The 16,671-nt window shown below is 36.8% G+C and overlaps 1 protein-coding gene across 5 annotated transcripts in view; it reads right to left on the bottom strand.

Annotated features, from left to right (window-relative positions):
• Positions 1-16,671, bottom strand: part of PDS5B (PDS5 cohesin associated factor B) — a 108,219-nt gene that overhangs the window by 76,104 nt on the left and 15,444 nt on the right. For all 5 annotated transcript variants that reach the window (XM_065051525.1, XM_065051546.1, XM_065051537.1 and 2 more), the window contains exons 2-5: positions 9,385-9,510; positions 5,241-5,444; positions 813-899; positions 619-716 (exon numbers count right to left, since the gene is read on the bottom strand). In XM_065051525.1, coding sequence (XP_064907597.1) covers positions 619-716; positions 813-899; positions 5,241-5,444; positions 9,385-9,492 — 497 coding nt within the window. In that variant the 5' untranslated portion in view covers positions 9,493-9,510. The remainder of the gene's footprint in view (positions 1-618; positions 717-812; positions 900-5,240; positions 5,445-9,384; positions 9,511-16,671) is intronic.

Genomic DNA, 16,671 nt, shown 5'->3' with positions numbered 1-16,671 from the left:
CAGAGTAAAGACAAGTTCAGACTCTTCTCAGTGGTGTCCAGTGACAGGACAGAAGGCAGTGGGCACAAGGTAAAATACAGGACATTCCTTTTAGACATCGTAAAGAGAAACCTGAAGTATAACAGTGATGGAGCACTAGAAGGTTGCCCAGAGGCCATGGAGTCTCCATCCTGGGAGATGCTCAAAACCCAACTGGCTACAGCCCCAGGCAATCTGCTCAAGCTGACCCTGGTTTGAGCAAGGAGGGCAGACTGGACAATCTCTAGCAGTACCTTCCAGTGTCTGCTATTTTCTGACTCACATTTTTATAGCTATAACTCTCCAAATTCCTTAGAATGACATATTGCACAATTTGCTTTCAATTTCAGGAACACAATAAACACAAACACAATCAAATAAGTTTCTTAGAAAAAAAGATGATCTGCAGTGTCTATCGTTTAATTAAAACAGGCAAAACTGACAAGCTCGTTATATTTATAACACTACCTTTAGTTAAACTGAATTACAGAACTAAGGTCATTAATGATAAAAGTCACACAATAGACTGAACACCTAGGTTAGAAACATCTGACCCAATCCATGCAATAATATATTATAATTCAGGGTGACAATACTTACTTTATTACTGAAAATAGCGTTCTGTACAACTGTGTAAAAATCTCATTGCTGTCTTCTAATTCAAAGCATATGTTATAAGACTTGACCCAAGCAATGTTCTGTGACGAACAGGAAAAAATAACAGTAGCAGTTAATACAAGACTAGTTGAAAAATTACATTTAACAGTTATTATGAAATAAGTTCTGAAGCTTACCTCAAGCAAATAAAAATATCTATTAAACTGGGGGCTTTTTGTATCTTCTAAACCCTTAAGTTGCCTTGTTATGAACATAAATATATCCTGAAAAGACAGACATGATAGTTACTTAATCAACTGCAATGAAATTTGCAAAACTAAAACAATTACCTTTTAAAATTACTGGTATGATTCTACACTACAAAATATGCAGCAATAACAGACACACTATTTCACTGTCTGAAAGATGATTTACAAAATACCATAGAGAATTCCAAGGAGTAATTTTTAAATGCTTCATCTTTCTTTAAAGGGCTGAGAAAGTAACCTTTTTCTACAGAAGCGAAAGTTTTTCTTTTCCAAAGAAAAACACTCAAAGCTGTAACTGGCTGACATGCTGCAGAAGTCAAAATATTATTCAGAGAGACAATGAGTTCTACATTTTTACTTTATACTGCAACAGGTTTCAGCAGAAGGGGGAAAAAAAAGAACCAGGCAACTGCAGTTTTCCTAAGACATTATTATTCTTTCACACTGTATTGTTTGTGCATTTCTCAATCTCTCCTGCTTCCTATATGAACTTGCAGTGCCAGAAGACTTCTTCCAAAAAAGTCTCACACAGAGTAAATTCAATCAGGCTATAAGGAACAGTCTATTATGAACAGAATGGAAACACAAAGGAAGGTGTATTTTTAAAATGCTTCTAATATGCAGATAATTAATAGCTGAAAATCCGTAACTACTATACTAAATAAAAAGATTCAGAAGTACCTGTCACCAGAAACAATGTTCACAAGCTCGACTGTATCTATAGTATTTTATCTAACAATCTAGGTACAAATCAAACGAATTCCAAAAGGTATAAAGTTGCCATAATAAATACAAGAAAGCCTTGCAGTTAACCCTGAACAGCTATCCTAGAAATAGTCTAGAAAGCTCGTCTGCAATGCTCTCAAAGGACCATTTCACCTCACCCCCCCAAGGAAGAGATGGGCAAAAGATGAGAATGGGGCTCCTTTTTTTCTAACGCTACAAGCACAGAATCCAGCCAATAATAATTAATAATTAAGCCAAGCATTTACTCTGGTTCTAGGTAAAAACAAGAATTAGACTACATGTGACATCATCATCTCTTGGTAAAAAAGTACAGCAAACACACTGTTCAGAGGTACAGGTACGATAAAGCTTGAATTTGGATCAAGATTGTGCTTTTGAAGTGTTAAGTAAGGATGATGAGAAGAATCACTGGTTCACACTGCAGGTCAGTTACAGAACACACAAACCAGACTCTTTAGTTGAAATGAAACCAGAAGATACAGCTAAAAGGACACATTCTAATGAACTCAAACCACTAAACAGCATTCAGTCCATTCACAAAAGCCAGTCCAAGGAATCACCCCGTTAAAAACTAGTGCCTGAACCACTAGCAGGCCAGCAGCTCATCCAAAATTAGTTCCATCACCTGAAAAAGTGGTACACCAGAAGATGCTGTGAAGTTTAGAAGACATATGAACTGAGTCTCAGTGAAGGATATATTCAATTAAAGAAGAAATGGAACATCTAAGAGAATGACCAATGCCAAATATAAAAACTACTTCATCTTAGAACTCATGGCCTAAATATAATTATTATGTTGAAACTTTACTTGTAGAGATGAAATTCAATCAGTTCCTTTAACAAAGTATCTTTAATTTTAATTCTGCAGCTCAGTCTGCAACACTTACTTATGGAATGTGATTCAAAGACCCCACTGTGATCAAAACTAATTTTCCCAGTTTTTATAAAGTACACACTGTCTTGTATATGAATACACATATAAATGAATGGCATATACATACAAAACATCTAGCATCTGAAAGCTCCATGTGAATGTTGTCATTTGAAAAAGTAATAATTTGCTCCTAATTTTATTTATTTGTTCCTATTCCTGTTTTAAAAGAAGCAAGACAGACTAAACTCAAAAGTACTCACTAATTTTTAAGATCTAGTATAATACAACCCAAATTTTTTACCTTTTTAGAGCATACAGGATATACTAGTTGAACATGCATTTATAAATGCAAAACACAGGGTAAAATAAACATTTCTTGAAATTTCTTAGCTGTGGCCCTTTCACAAATTGGACAACACAGTTTCACATCAGACTCCATAAAGCAAGTCTACATTTGATCCCAGATTATAAAAATGAAAGTGCTTATACTTCAGCTTTCGGAAGAAAATGGAATGTTTTTTGTGCATTGTTGTCTTGATACCAATTAACCACATAACGGTTTCAGTAAGTATCAGAGCCATGGCTTCCACCACAGAACATGTTCAGATAGTTGAAGTTCTGCTACCATATACACCCTTAAACATCTCCATTTCAGCCAAGTCAGGAAGACAGTCAATTTGTCCAAGTGGTTTTTTTTGACACATACCAGCGATCAGAACATCATCTCCTCCCCTTGAAAGTTAGATTTGGGCTCTAGGCTTTCCCCAGACTGAGGAAAACCTAAGTTAGAAATCTCCAGATCCCAGAAAAGCACCCCTGCTTCAGTTCTGCTTTTAGCCTGTTCATGGAATTTCCCATACCTGTTGTCAAAGCTTTTTCAACAGTCATTGAGGAAATCAAGATTCATACTGAGGATACAGACAAGAGAGGGAAACCTCAAATTCTGATTCCCTTCTCTCAGTATCCCACTTGCAGAATGCATAAGTTACAAAGAGATCTGAAGAGTGTGAAGCAAGTGCAAGAATTTTTCCCCACTGAAGAAATTATCCTTTTCAGCACTTCCTTTTTCCATCTTCAACTTCGGTGCTAAACAAACTAGAAGAGACTCAAAGCTGCAGTATTGATATATTAAATACTGGGTAAAAATAGTGCCAAGATATAACCCAGAGGAAGTGTTCTTCCTCTTACCTCTTTCTTATAAAGTGGAGGGAACTCTTCAACATTTGTATGAGAGCTTGTCCTGCAACCACAAAAGCTGTGCTCAGCAGGAACTGATTTGCAAAAACCAATAGCCCCAAGCAAAGTTCTGCACTGTTTGTCCTTTCATTATTTCTCAAAATGTTTAGAAATCTGCATCAAGAAACTGAATTCTGAAATCTGCACAGGTTCCAGGACTGAATGCTGACAGCAGAAGTTAATAGTCTGTTCAGAGCTCTATCCAAATAGTAGTAGTATGCTCACACTGCATGACTGAGATCAGTAATGTAAATCTTTCAATATTATAACATTTGAAACTTAATAGCATTTGATAGCCGAAATTCTGTAAGGAAGAATATTATCATTTGTTAGCCCAAATCAGAAAAAAAAAAAAAAAAAAAAAAGGAAAAAAAACTCTAAGCCTAAAAAGCAAAGGAAAACGCAACACTGAAAACTTAGTAGAAATCAAGATGCCTCAAAACCAGACTTAAACCTAACACGGCAGAGAAAGGTGTTGTTAGCCTCCAATTAAAGATGGTGTAATCAGTAAGGAAAATAGATAGTGTGCAATCAGAGGTGCAACAATTCAGAACTAAGAAAATACATATAACAGAAATCCCCAGTGTGTCTGGTAACAAAGGATGTATTACAGCTGAAACTGTTCTGTCTGCCCTACTTATAAAGCACTTCTAGTGCAACCGCTTAATCAGAAATTGAGCAAGTCCTTCCACTGTAATAAATGTGCCTTCCACCACAACCATATCTTTATCCTACTGTGGACAAAACAAACAAAAAAAACAAGAAGCCCACATGCACTCTTAAATCAGGGAAACAAAATAAATATACATTTTTCAGTGTTATTTACCCCTACAAGATTTTCTGTAAGACTCAGTACATCACCCTAGATTCAGACTGTGTAGGGGAAGCAGACTGATTTTGTCAGTTGGAAAGAAAGTTAGATTTCTACTTAAAACAAAAAAGTAAAACATATCAAAGCAATCTAGAATTACCTTTTTCTGAAACAAATGTGGCAGATCTGTACTGCCTTTTCAAACCTGGCATTTTTCTATCAACCATCCCCATCTAGTGGGATCAGTGATGTTTGTAATTGCAGAATTTTCTAATTCAAATCAGAAATAATTATCCTTTCTACAAAAATACTTCTCCTTTGTTTCGATAGAGCCTCAGTTGAAGGAACTGGCTATCTTGCAAGAGATTACGATAAAAGCTATAGACATAACCATATTACTAAAGTGACAGATCACTATCTGCAAATCCCAATGACAGTTAAATAAAGTATTTATTTTTAATATAAATCCAAACCTCTACAAAGTGTTGAAAGATGTACTATATATCACTCTTATCTGACAAACATGTCACCTGACCAAACACCCTTATCCCAGAATCAAGTGAAAACCCTGGACTGCTTAGGCTGAACCAGAAATCAAAGCAGGGTGGGGGGAGGATGGTGGTTATAATGAAGTATATCAATTGTTTAGTTTAAAGACCTGGTGTGGAAAGAGATTAATTCAATTTACCTTTAGTTTATCTGGTGATGTGTATGGAGCTTCAGGGGCATAAATTCTGAAAATATCAGCAAGGCAACATGCTACCAACAAACGTACATCCTTATCAGGATGTTTGAGGAAAAAATCTGAAGCAAGATGTAAAGCAAGATTCAGGTAGAGCTCCTTTTCTTCTTCAGAGTCCTGGTCCATATCCATGAAAGTTTTCACAACCATCTAAAAAGAGAGACAGACAACAGTACATAAAACTAAGTACTCTGTGTAGCAGGGTTCTTACTGAAAGAAACCTTTCTGGTTTTGTGCAACTTCTATCAGAAGCATTATTAGCAATGCAGTAATACTGAGTATTATTTGAGTCACCAGTGTTCTATTTTTCAGGGTACAGGAAGGAGCTAGTCAAGTGTTCTATCACCTATCCCAACACAACAGGCTCAGCAGAGTTTCTGAAAGCCTGGCTCTAGTACTTCACATATCTTTTTGAGAAACCATATAATCAAGTTGGCCAACTCAAAAAATACAACAGCATTCACTCTTACAGCCATTCACTGAAAACTATAGAAAACAGCACAACTTTGTGCAAACGGTTTAATTCTCCCTGAAGTATTTAGGGCTACAATTTACTTTCCCTCTGTTCTCTTTCAATGTCAAGTTCTTCTCTAGTACGGCTCTGAGGACAAGTTTATTTGTGTGCTGCCCAGAAGCAGAGCACACACTGTCAGCAGAAGCAGATGGAAACCCAGTGCAGCCCAGCAGCTGCTGTCCAACAGGACTAAAACACCCATTAGCATTACTAGGACTGAGCAGACTTAAGTTATGGAAGAAAAAGTTTGGGACACCAAGTGCTTAACACCCTAAACAGAATAAAAGCAAGAAAAGCCATAAATAGTAACTGCTAGTCAGTGAGAATACTTATATTTCAAAAACTTGTTTGAAGGAGAAAACCCATTGACAAAACAAAGTAATTACGTTTTTGTCCAACTTCTTACTTGAATCACAGACACACAGTTAAATTAAAGAGTTCGACTCTAAAATTAACAAAATGGCAAAAAAGACTTAATTACACAAGCCTGAAAACTAGAGTCAAAACTCCCACCTATTTCACCAGTGCAGGAAAAGATATTTTTCAAGATTAAGAATTATAAGGATGTCAATGAAGTTCCTCACAACAAACAAACAAACACTCACAACACCACCAACCCCAAAACACTACAAATTATTTTACTTTGCTACAGTTTTATTTTTAAAAAATAGTTTTGGTTTTTTGCTGGTGATAGATTTTTTGTTTGTTTTCCAAAATTTACTGTAATTGTTCAGGTAGCAACAAATCCTGCTTTAAAAAAGGACGGACTTCTGCATCATTAGGATCACAGCAGCTGTAAAGCTTTCAAGCATATTAGAATCATTTACTAAAAGGCACAGAACATTACACACACACACACACACACACACACACACACACGCGCCCCCTCCACTGAGAGAAAAATAAAGTCCTCTCCAGTCAGACACAAGATGAACCATTTGAAGTGCACTGGTGCCCTTACACACTGTCAGAGTAATTGAACATCAGAATTGTTTTCACTTCTATGGAATGTAGTTAATTTATATAGTTAATAAAGTAACAAATAAATATTCAGGTATCACAAGAGTTCTTGCAGCAAATGTATTTATTGTCTAGTATAGAAAGGAACCTTCAGTTTCTCTTCCCTGACAACATGAACTTCCATACTGGTCAGGACAATCACTCTTGTCTCCAGAACAATCTATCACAATGTTTAAGGGGAAAAAAAAAAACAAAAACAAAACAAAAAAACCCACAACAACAAAAAAAAACAAACACACAAACAAAACAAAACAAAAAAGTGCTAGTTCTTTTAACGTAACGTTCTAGCTTCCTGCAGAGCAATAGGTTAGAGGATTCCTGAGCCTGAGATCACACCCAGACCACCATGATTAATACTCCTGGAGCTTCATCTTCCAAATGTGGCCCATATTTCTTAACTCATTAAATTTTTCTGACTCCTACGTATTTCTACAGTAATAAGCCTTGGAATTTAGTTTTAGAACTTCTAGAAAAGTATATTAAGGGAATGAAAATATGATTAAGGGAGTTGAGCATCTCCCATAGGAGGAAAGGCTGAGGGAGCTGGGTCTCTTTAGTTTGGAGAAGAGGAGACTGAGGGGTGACCTCATTAATGTTTATAAATATGTAAAGGGTGAGTGTCACAAGGATGGAGCCAGGCTCTTCTCAGTGACAACCAATGATAGGACAAGGGGTAATGGGTTCAAACTGGAACACAAGAGGTTCCACTTAAATATGAGAAGAAACTTCTTCTCAGTAAGGGTGACAGACACTAGAACAGGCTGCCCAGAGGGTTGTGGAGTCTCCTTCTCTGGAGACATTCAAAACCCGCCTGGACACATTCCTGTGTAACCTCATCTGGGTGTTCCTGCTCCAGCAGGGGAATTGGACTAAATGATCTTTTGAGGTCCCTTCCAATCCCTAACATTCTGTGATTTTGTGATATTATTAGACTGCTGCTCTAAAATTAAGCTCTTTCATTAGACGATGCTTTGGTTCTTGTGTAGGAAGAAAAACCGCAGAAAAAATGCTCTTCTCACAGTATTCATCATTTTCAAATATTTATCACCTTTCTGTCTCCAGTATTATTTCATAACTCTGATCAATTAGTTTGTATCTCCTTTCCAAATCTACTATAATTTGGAGATGGTGTAGAGCAGCAATGCATAAAATCTGTGAGGTAAGTTATGCTAATATATAAATTCACTGTGCCTATTTTCCATTTTATTCACAGATTTCCCAATAATTTGTATTTATATAAATATACTGTCATCAACAAAAAGCACACTATCTGCTTGTGTAAATTAAAATCCACAGGAAAGTGCTTCTTCCCTAATATTTATATGACTTTGTCAGTCAGGGAAATGCAGAGGCTAATAGTTAACTTCTTCATCAACTACGGTTCTTTAGCACCTGAAACTCTTTATACCGTAGGTCTATAAACTTGTAGCCTAGCCTAGATCATCCAACCCTTCACAAAAGAAACGTGTTTTTTTCTCCCTGCAAGCATGCTAATGAATCACAGCCAGAGCAAACAGCTGACAAGAAACACAGGACAGTGCAAAGCGCAGTTCTCCTGCAACACAGACCAAGGTGATAAAACAGAAGGGAATAGACACAAAACTACAGGAGAAAAAGTATCAGTGAGAACTGTGCACATTTTCACAAGCTGAAAAAATATACAAGAGCTAACAAATAACTTCTGTTAGGAGTCACTTATACACAGAGTTGTAATTTCTTATTCTGTCCAACATCATGGAATGCACTATATTGATTAAAGTCTATCAGCCAAATCCCAAAAGCACAGACAGGTTACTGGGTGAAGTGGGGAAGAAGTCCTTGTGTTTTGAGGTTGTATTAGTTTTTGTTCATTTACCAGTAGTTCCAACGGATTTAAAACTACTTCTTAAGAAAACTAACTCCAAATAAAGCTCTTCCAGCTGTCAGAACACTTAAGGTTCCTCTCCCACATCTGTTCCCTCCTGTTTCACAGGGCCAATCCAGTTGCAGGCATTCCTTCTGCACTGTGCTAACAGGCCTGCCTTTTGTGTGAGCACATGGATAAAGAACTGTAGTAACATAATTATCCCCCAAATCTCTCCAACCTTCCTGTAGAGCTAGGCCAAATAAAGTGATCAAGAAATTCAGGAGACAGGAATATGTAGTATAATCAAGGACTTTCATCATTATACAGCCTAAAATCATGTGAATAAAAGAGCACAAACGTATTCTGACACATCCATATTATGTCAAAAATTATAACCCTCTTTTTACGTTTTCCAGTATTTTCTTATCTAAAAAGTACTGACTTACTGGAGAATCTGAAACAAAATTTAAGTAGCATTTGAAATTAATATATTATTTCTATTTGTGATTTTTAAACTCATTTTGGGCAAGTCACTCCAAGAAAGCAGTAGAACAGAAGGCACAATAGCCAACAAGCTCCTCCTCTGAGCATAGAAAACAAAGCACAAAAGAAAGAAAAAATAATCCTTTCTGATGGAAAATGTAGGAAGAGGATCATTGTATGCTGTATACATGAAACTTCAATCTGCAAACAGTTACTTGCTTACTAACCTTTAGCCTTCTCACCATCTCTTCTTTAGATATTTTATCAGAGATTTCTTTGACTCCTGGAGGATATGTGATTTTTCCATCGTTGGCTCTCGTCTTAGAATGAGCCATGATTTCGCGATTTTAAAACTGTGGAAAGAAATGAAGAAGTTAATGTTGTTTAGCTAATTTATGTTTAACTTACTTGTCCCACTTTTATAAACAAAATTCAACTGGAAATACGCAGACAAAACCCACACAAACAAAGCAAAAACTGTACAAAATATTTTTATTGTTTTCAGACAATTGGCAGACAGCAATATTTTGATATTCAGGTAGTTTGTCCTATACTACAATAAAATTTTGAAGTATGCAACAGAAAGGCCAAACCCCCTCATTCCTGAACTTATCTGATCTTCACACTACAAGATGCAACCAAGAATCTTACTGTATGAACTGTTACTACCACTTGGTAATAATGACTCCTATCCAGCCTACATTTTTAGACTCTCTGGGTACAGCAGATAGAAAATCAAGTAGAAGAGAGCAGACCAAATGGAAGTCTTCCCTCAATGCCATAAAGCCAAGTTTCTAAGCAAAAGACTGCAGATAAACAACAGTATCTTCTGCCTAAGTTCCAACTATGAAAATGCCTCAGTCACTTTAAACTGACGCAAATGCAGACTGCCACCTAATCCATCCTAAGCTATGCGGAGTTCCACTGCTGTAAGAGAAGGAAGCCAAATTGAAAGCTTTACTTACATAAAAGCAATTAATATGAAAGATAGTGAAAAACAGACAACATGTGTTGGGGTAAGTAGAATATTAGAAAAAGAGTGTACTGGGGCAGTTACAAGTAAAAAAATGGAACAAACAACAAACAAAAAAACAACCAACAAAACATGCACACACACACACGCAAAAAAAAAAAATCTTTGCCATTGCCTTGATATTTTTATTTATTTACAAGTTTGAAACACTTCCCCACAGTAACCACTTTCCTGAACTGTAAATTCCAAGTCAGGCATTTTCTTCCAACTGACCTCCTATACAAGGAAGATCTATGTACACTTCAAACCTCTCAGGACAATAACATCAGAAATACAAATCAACCAGAATTCACAAGGAGAGAGAGGCTAGAAGCATGTTCCGTAACAGTATACTGAAGAAAAGCTAGAACATGAAATACACTCATCCACTCACCCCCAAAAAGTATCCCAACATGTTTTTTATTCTTCAGTCCACATCTCATGGTAACAACCTAAGTTACAGATTTTGCTTCAATTTTGCTGATCTTTTAAATAAAAAAAAAATGTTAATGCTGACATGTAAATAATTTTGGTAAAGAATACATACAGCACAACATTTTTATTTTGGGAAACCGGGAAAATATGAGTAGAATGATGTGCTGATTTTGGCTGAATTAGAGATAGTTTTCTTCATTGTAGCCAGTATTGGGTTTTGTTTTGGATTTTTGTTGGAAATCGTGTAGACAACACAGGGATGTTTTAACTACTGCTGATCAGCCTTACAGAGTCAAGGCCTTTTCTGCTCCTCACCCCACCCCACTAGTGAGTGGGCTGGGGTTGCACAAGAAGATGGGAGGGGACACAGCGGGGACAGCTGACCCCAACTGACCAAAGGGATATTCCACACCATTTGGCATCATGCTCAGCAATAAAGTTAGAGGGCAGGTTGGCCGGGGGGCTGCTGCTCAGGGACCGGCTGGGCATCAGTCAGTGGGTGGTGAGCAACTGTTTTCATTTGCATCACTTGTCTTTCTTGGGTTTTATTTCTCTTTGTTACTTCTCATTACAATTACTATTTTATTTCCATTATTAAACTGTTGTTATCTCAATCCATGATTTTTCTCACTTTTACCCTTCCAATCCTCTTCCCTCCATTCTGTTGTAGGGCAGAGTGAGGGAGTGGTTGTGTAGTGCTTAGCTGACATCTGGGGATAAACCACCGCAAACAAACATAATCAGACATAATTCAACAGGCATGATACACAATGCAGTTCAATAGCTACACAAAAGCCAAGTCAGTTTCTGCCATCTTCCCTGTACCTACATTTACATGGCAGCTGAATTGAGTGCTACATACCTGCAGTTGTAGTAAAAACAGATATGAGAGAGCTGGCACAGAACAAAACTCATTGAAGTAGCTTTTTCTAATACTCCCAGGAAAATAAGACACCACCTTTATCTCCATTCTATTTCTGAACGTACCATCATGACAGCAAGTCTACAACTCCTCAAAAATAAATAGAAGACTTAAACAAGTTTGCCCTTCTTGCTGTTTGACAAAGGTCCACCATTCTAGTGTTCGGATGGAATGATGATATATAGCCTAGCTAAACTCATTTTAATAGCTCATCGCAGCAGAAAGGAGTCTTGCTTCCCTCAATCCAAAAATGTAGAAAAGCATCAGGTGCTTTGCTAGACCAACCAAACATGCCAACTCAGAAAAATAAGCCTAACTGGTTTTCAAATGCATGTGACAAACATCAAAGCCAACTGAAGGGAAGGAACAGGAACTAAGGGAACTGAGGAATAAAACTCCCCTTCCAGTGGCAGACAGCTGTTGGATCAGATCAAGTGCAGCAGAAACTTCATCAGAACACAGTGATATAGTCCCATTTGGAGCAAACTATGAAATAAATCAAAGACTAAACCACACATTATGACCAACCTGAATTGTCCAGCTGATACACTCAACCCACACGTAACCAAGCTTTTAAGCTTGAAGGGCATCCAAGGTCTGGGTTTGAAACTGAACATCTCTATTGCGTTTACATGGCAAGGCTTTGGTAGCGGGGACGGCTGTAGGGATGGCCAATGTGGGAAGGCACCAGGAGAGGTCTCCATGGCAGATGGAGTCAGTTCCAGACAGATCCAAAAATGGACTCACCTCTGGACAAAGCTAAGCCCATCAGACACCTCTGTGATAACATATTTAAGAAGTGGTGAAAAATGCTGCAGAGCAGCTATGAAAGAAGTGAGGAAAAATGTGAAAGAAACAACCCTGCAGATACAAATGTCAGTGAAGAAGAAGGGGGAGAATGTTCTCCAGGACCTGGAGCAGATTCCCCTGCAGCCCACAGAGAAGATGATGCTGACACAGGTTGTCCCCCTGAAGCCTGTGGAGGATCATGTTGGAGCAGATATCCACATTGCAGCCTGTGGAGAGAAGCCCACTCTGGAAAAGGCTCCTGGCAGGACCTTTGACCCTGTAGGTGACCAACACTAGGTTAGTCCACTGCTGAAGGACTGTACCTCATGATAAGGGCCCATGCTGAAGCAGTTCTTGAAGAATTGCAGCCCATGGGAAGGACTTAGTTAGTAGAAGTTTGTGAAGGACTGCATCCCTTGGTTAGTAGCCATGATGAAGCAGGAAAAAAAACATGAGGAAGGAGTGGGAGAGATGGAAGTGTTACAAATGCCCAGACTCCCTCTTTTCTTTATGTCCCCTATGCTGCTTGATGGGAAAGGCGAAGGTAAAGAATGGGAAATGGAGTGAAGCTGGAAAGATGGGGGTGGGGAGAAGGTGACTTTAGTGTTGTCTTTGTTTCTCACCATCCTGCTCTATTTTTAATTGGCAACAAATTAATCTTCGCCGAGTCAAGTCTGCTTTGCCCATGATGGATGATGGTTACTGTATTTATCTGATCCATCATCTTCCTAATCTTATTTTTTCCCCTGTTCTGTTGGGGAGGGACAGTGAGAGAGTGGCTGGGTGGGCAGCTAGCAGCCAGACAAGGTTATCACACCAAATATCCAACACCATTTAGAAAGCTATCACTGGAAAGATTTTTTTCCTCCCTTTTGAATAAGAGATTGCTGTTATAACTGGAAAGTATCAAAACAAACTGTTCTTTTTAGTCAGGAGGAGCAGTCAGCAGTTTTAAAATTAAAAACCACTTTGACTGATTTGCCTAGTCCATCAAATTGATCCTGAAATAAGAAATCCAGGATCTAGACCACCACAGGGTAGTAATGGATTTTGAAGTGCTGCAACCTTCCTCAGTTCAAACCTGCATTTCTCCTGAAAGCTTGAGATTTGGAAAACCCATTATAGGTTAGATGAGTTGGATTTTTGGTACGAGCATACTTACAGAGGTGCTGGGTCAGAAACTTAAGTTTCATTTAAACTTCAATTTGCAACTATAGCAAAGATAATGCTTGCCAAGTCTATAGTTGCATAAGGTATATAATAACCTGTGCCTCCCAAAAACATAGAAAGCATTTCATTCATTTTCTATAAAATTAATAGATCTAATCTTATAGGACCAAAAATTAATTTTTAAAAGGTTCAATGAAATAGCCTATTACTTAGACCATAAGGGACAAAGAATAAACAACCTTTAAAATTTCCTATGTAATAAAAATTTGCAGATCACTCCTGAATGTTCTTCAAAATTAATGGTTAGCTTTACTGAAGAAAAAAAATATGAAAAGAAATAGTAAAAAGTAAAACCTATCATTCAACAAGATAAAATTAAATGGCATTTGTACAACAGTTATCACATCAAACATTACCTAAATAAAAATGAACACGCTTATTACATAGCACTGATAGAAGTTTCTTCTCTTCTGGACTGCCAGCTTAGCTGTGCACACCCATCTCTATCAAAAGAATGTGCTGAACACTTAGTAGGATAGTAGGATCTAGGACTGGGGGTGAGGGAGAAGGAGGGTGGTTTTTTAAGCTGATTCTTGGCAAATGGAAACCTTCATGATTTCATATAACAGTTACACCCGCTGTTTCAGTTCACTTCTGTCACGAAAAGGGAAGACAGTGATGGCTTAGAACAGCAGTAGCAAGGCCAGCTGTATCTAGAACATGTTTGAGTATGAAAATCCATAAGCCAGTGATGAGACATCCAAGGACTGAATTTCAAAAAGCTTGTTAAATTTGTTTTTAAAGAGGTGCTGTCTTCTTCTGGAATATACTGGAAGACAACCAACATTTTAAAAACCAGCAATTCTTTGAAAGTTTCTCTGAGATTCAACAAAAGGCTCAGCTGAAAGATTTTTTTTTTTTTTTTAATTTTTAACAACTGAAACTTTAGAAGTTCTCCAAAATGTTTTCAGAAATTCAACATTATTCCATATAAACAGAGGGCAGAGAAAAATGAAAATGTTCACTAGGATACCTTTTTAAGGTAAGAAAACACATGTAACACTGAGATGCTTTGCACCAGCCAGAATGTAAGCTTATTAACTTATCAGTAAGATATGTACTGTTTCTGCTGTTATATGAGAAGAAAAAAGGAGATAAATATAACACAAAACTTCAAACACACAACTAACAAATGTTAATCCTAATACACAGGAATAAAAATAATGATTCGGTCAGGTTTTGGTTATGTCAAAGCTAAGTCAAGTCTTTGAAAACTACAAAGAAAATAAACCTAAACTAATATAGGATTTAAAATATGAATTGCACTCCTTGTACAGACAGAAATGATACACTAGGACTTAAGATGTCTAGGCATTGCTTCTTTCAGCACAGAAGCACATCTGAAGCACCGCTGCAGCTATAACTTGAAAGACCTGAAATCAGGAACTAAGAGCAAGTCTGTAGACGTATATGGAAAAGTGGCATGTATACAAAAGCTGGACAAATTAAAAACTAAATTATATGGAGGAGTTGACAAAACTACTACAAGAAAAGAAAAAGAAAGAAAAAAGACAAAATACATAGTCTTTGTACAATGATAACAGGAAAATTAAAGTACGAAAAAAAAGTGGAAGTTGCATTTATTGTAATAGGATTGATTAAAATCATCTACTTCCTATGACAAAAGTTAAATGAAAGACCATACACATGATGTAAAATTGTGATTAACAGCCAGACCATAGACAGGGAACAATTCATTACTCTAAACACAGTTAAGTAGTAACAAGTACCATTGCCAAAATTTGTGCAAACTCAAACAAATAAAATACAAATTACTAGTTCTGTACATAATTAGCAAGACTCAATATCTACTCAGTTCCAGCTAAGTCTACTGGCCATGATATTAAATATTAAAACATTCAATATTCAGATGATTTCTATATAGCACATAATTCTTTACGAATAATTTAACTGCACATATCCTACTTGCTCAATAGTATAAAATACAGATTACACACATGCAAATAAACATGGATCGACATCTTGCATATTAAGTACCTATGCAATATATTTAATAGGTCAATAAATATCATTACATATGTTACAAGATGTTAAGTCAATGATCTAAGCTGGGGACTTAAACTCTACTTCATTTAATTGCATTTTGTTTGGATGACAGTTCACATTGCCTATGGTGATTTAATTAACTGTGCTAATCATTAAATAAACTATGCTTTAACATACATGAAGTCACGTGTCAATGGTACTTTTCAGAGGTCCATACATGTGTTTAAATCTTGGTCTTTCATATATTTTTGTAAAAATATTTTCCATGAGATGAAGCAAGCTTTAGCAAATCAATTCCTATACTCCTTGCAAGTTTGTCTCCTGCCTTACTACTGCCTCCTCTTTAAAAATCCAGAATTCAAACATGAGGACATAGTTCACCAGAAAAACTGATGAGCTTTATAAACTTCATCATTCTTATTTCAGAACTTTCACTGAAGTACACACAGTTACATCTTCAGATCAGCATTTTTAAGTTATTTATACATAACTTTAAGAAAACTTACATAAATTTCACCTATACAAGTACTTGTACTTTTAAATCTACGTTTGCAAGGCATTTTACAATGACCTGCTGGGAATAATGCTTTCTTCACATTCTGAGAACGATTAGAAGCCTAAGTGAATTTAGTAAATTGCTGGCATGGAAGAAAGTTGCAACATATAGAGATTTAAATATATGTGTGTTTACACAGTGAGTATCACTCCAACAACAAGAAAGCGTAGCCAATATTCATCAACCTGTTCTCCACAATCAAGCAGTATGACCAGTGGCCTCTCATTGTCATTTCATCAGGAATACAAAGACAGTTTAGAAGACCCAAGAACATTTTCCCTAAATCGTCTCAGGGAGTACTGTGAGGAAGTAAAATCTTTTAAATATTGTAAATCACAATACAGAGTTCATTCCAAAGCTCTGTTCCTCTGTCAACATGCTGCTTGCCTCTTTTTTTTTTAATTTATATCCAGATTTTTTATTTTTGCATCCTCATTAGGTAAAACTCTTGTATGACTAAATATAAACCATTACAAATACTTTGAGAGCACTAACACTGAGTCAACAATATAGCATGTATGAAGTAATTGATCAAGATGTAATTTCCACAGAAGATACAACAA

The sequence above is a fragment of the Columba livia genome, chromosome 1, assembly GCF_036013475.1.
Source record: "Columba livia isolate bColLiv1 breed racing homer chromosome 1, bColLiv1.pat.W.v2, whole genome shotgun sequence".
In the NCBI taxonomy this organism is placed as follows: Eukaryota; Metazoa; Chordata; class Aves; order Columbiformes; family Columbidae; genus Columba; species Columba livia.
This window is presented reverse-complemented; position numbering and strand designations above follow the sequence as displayed.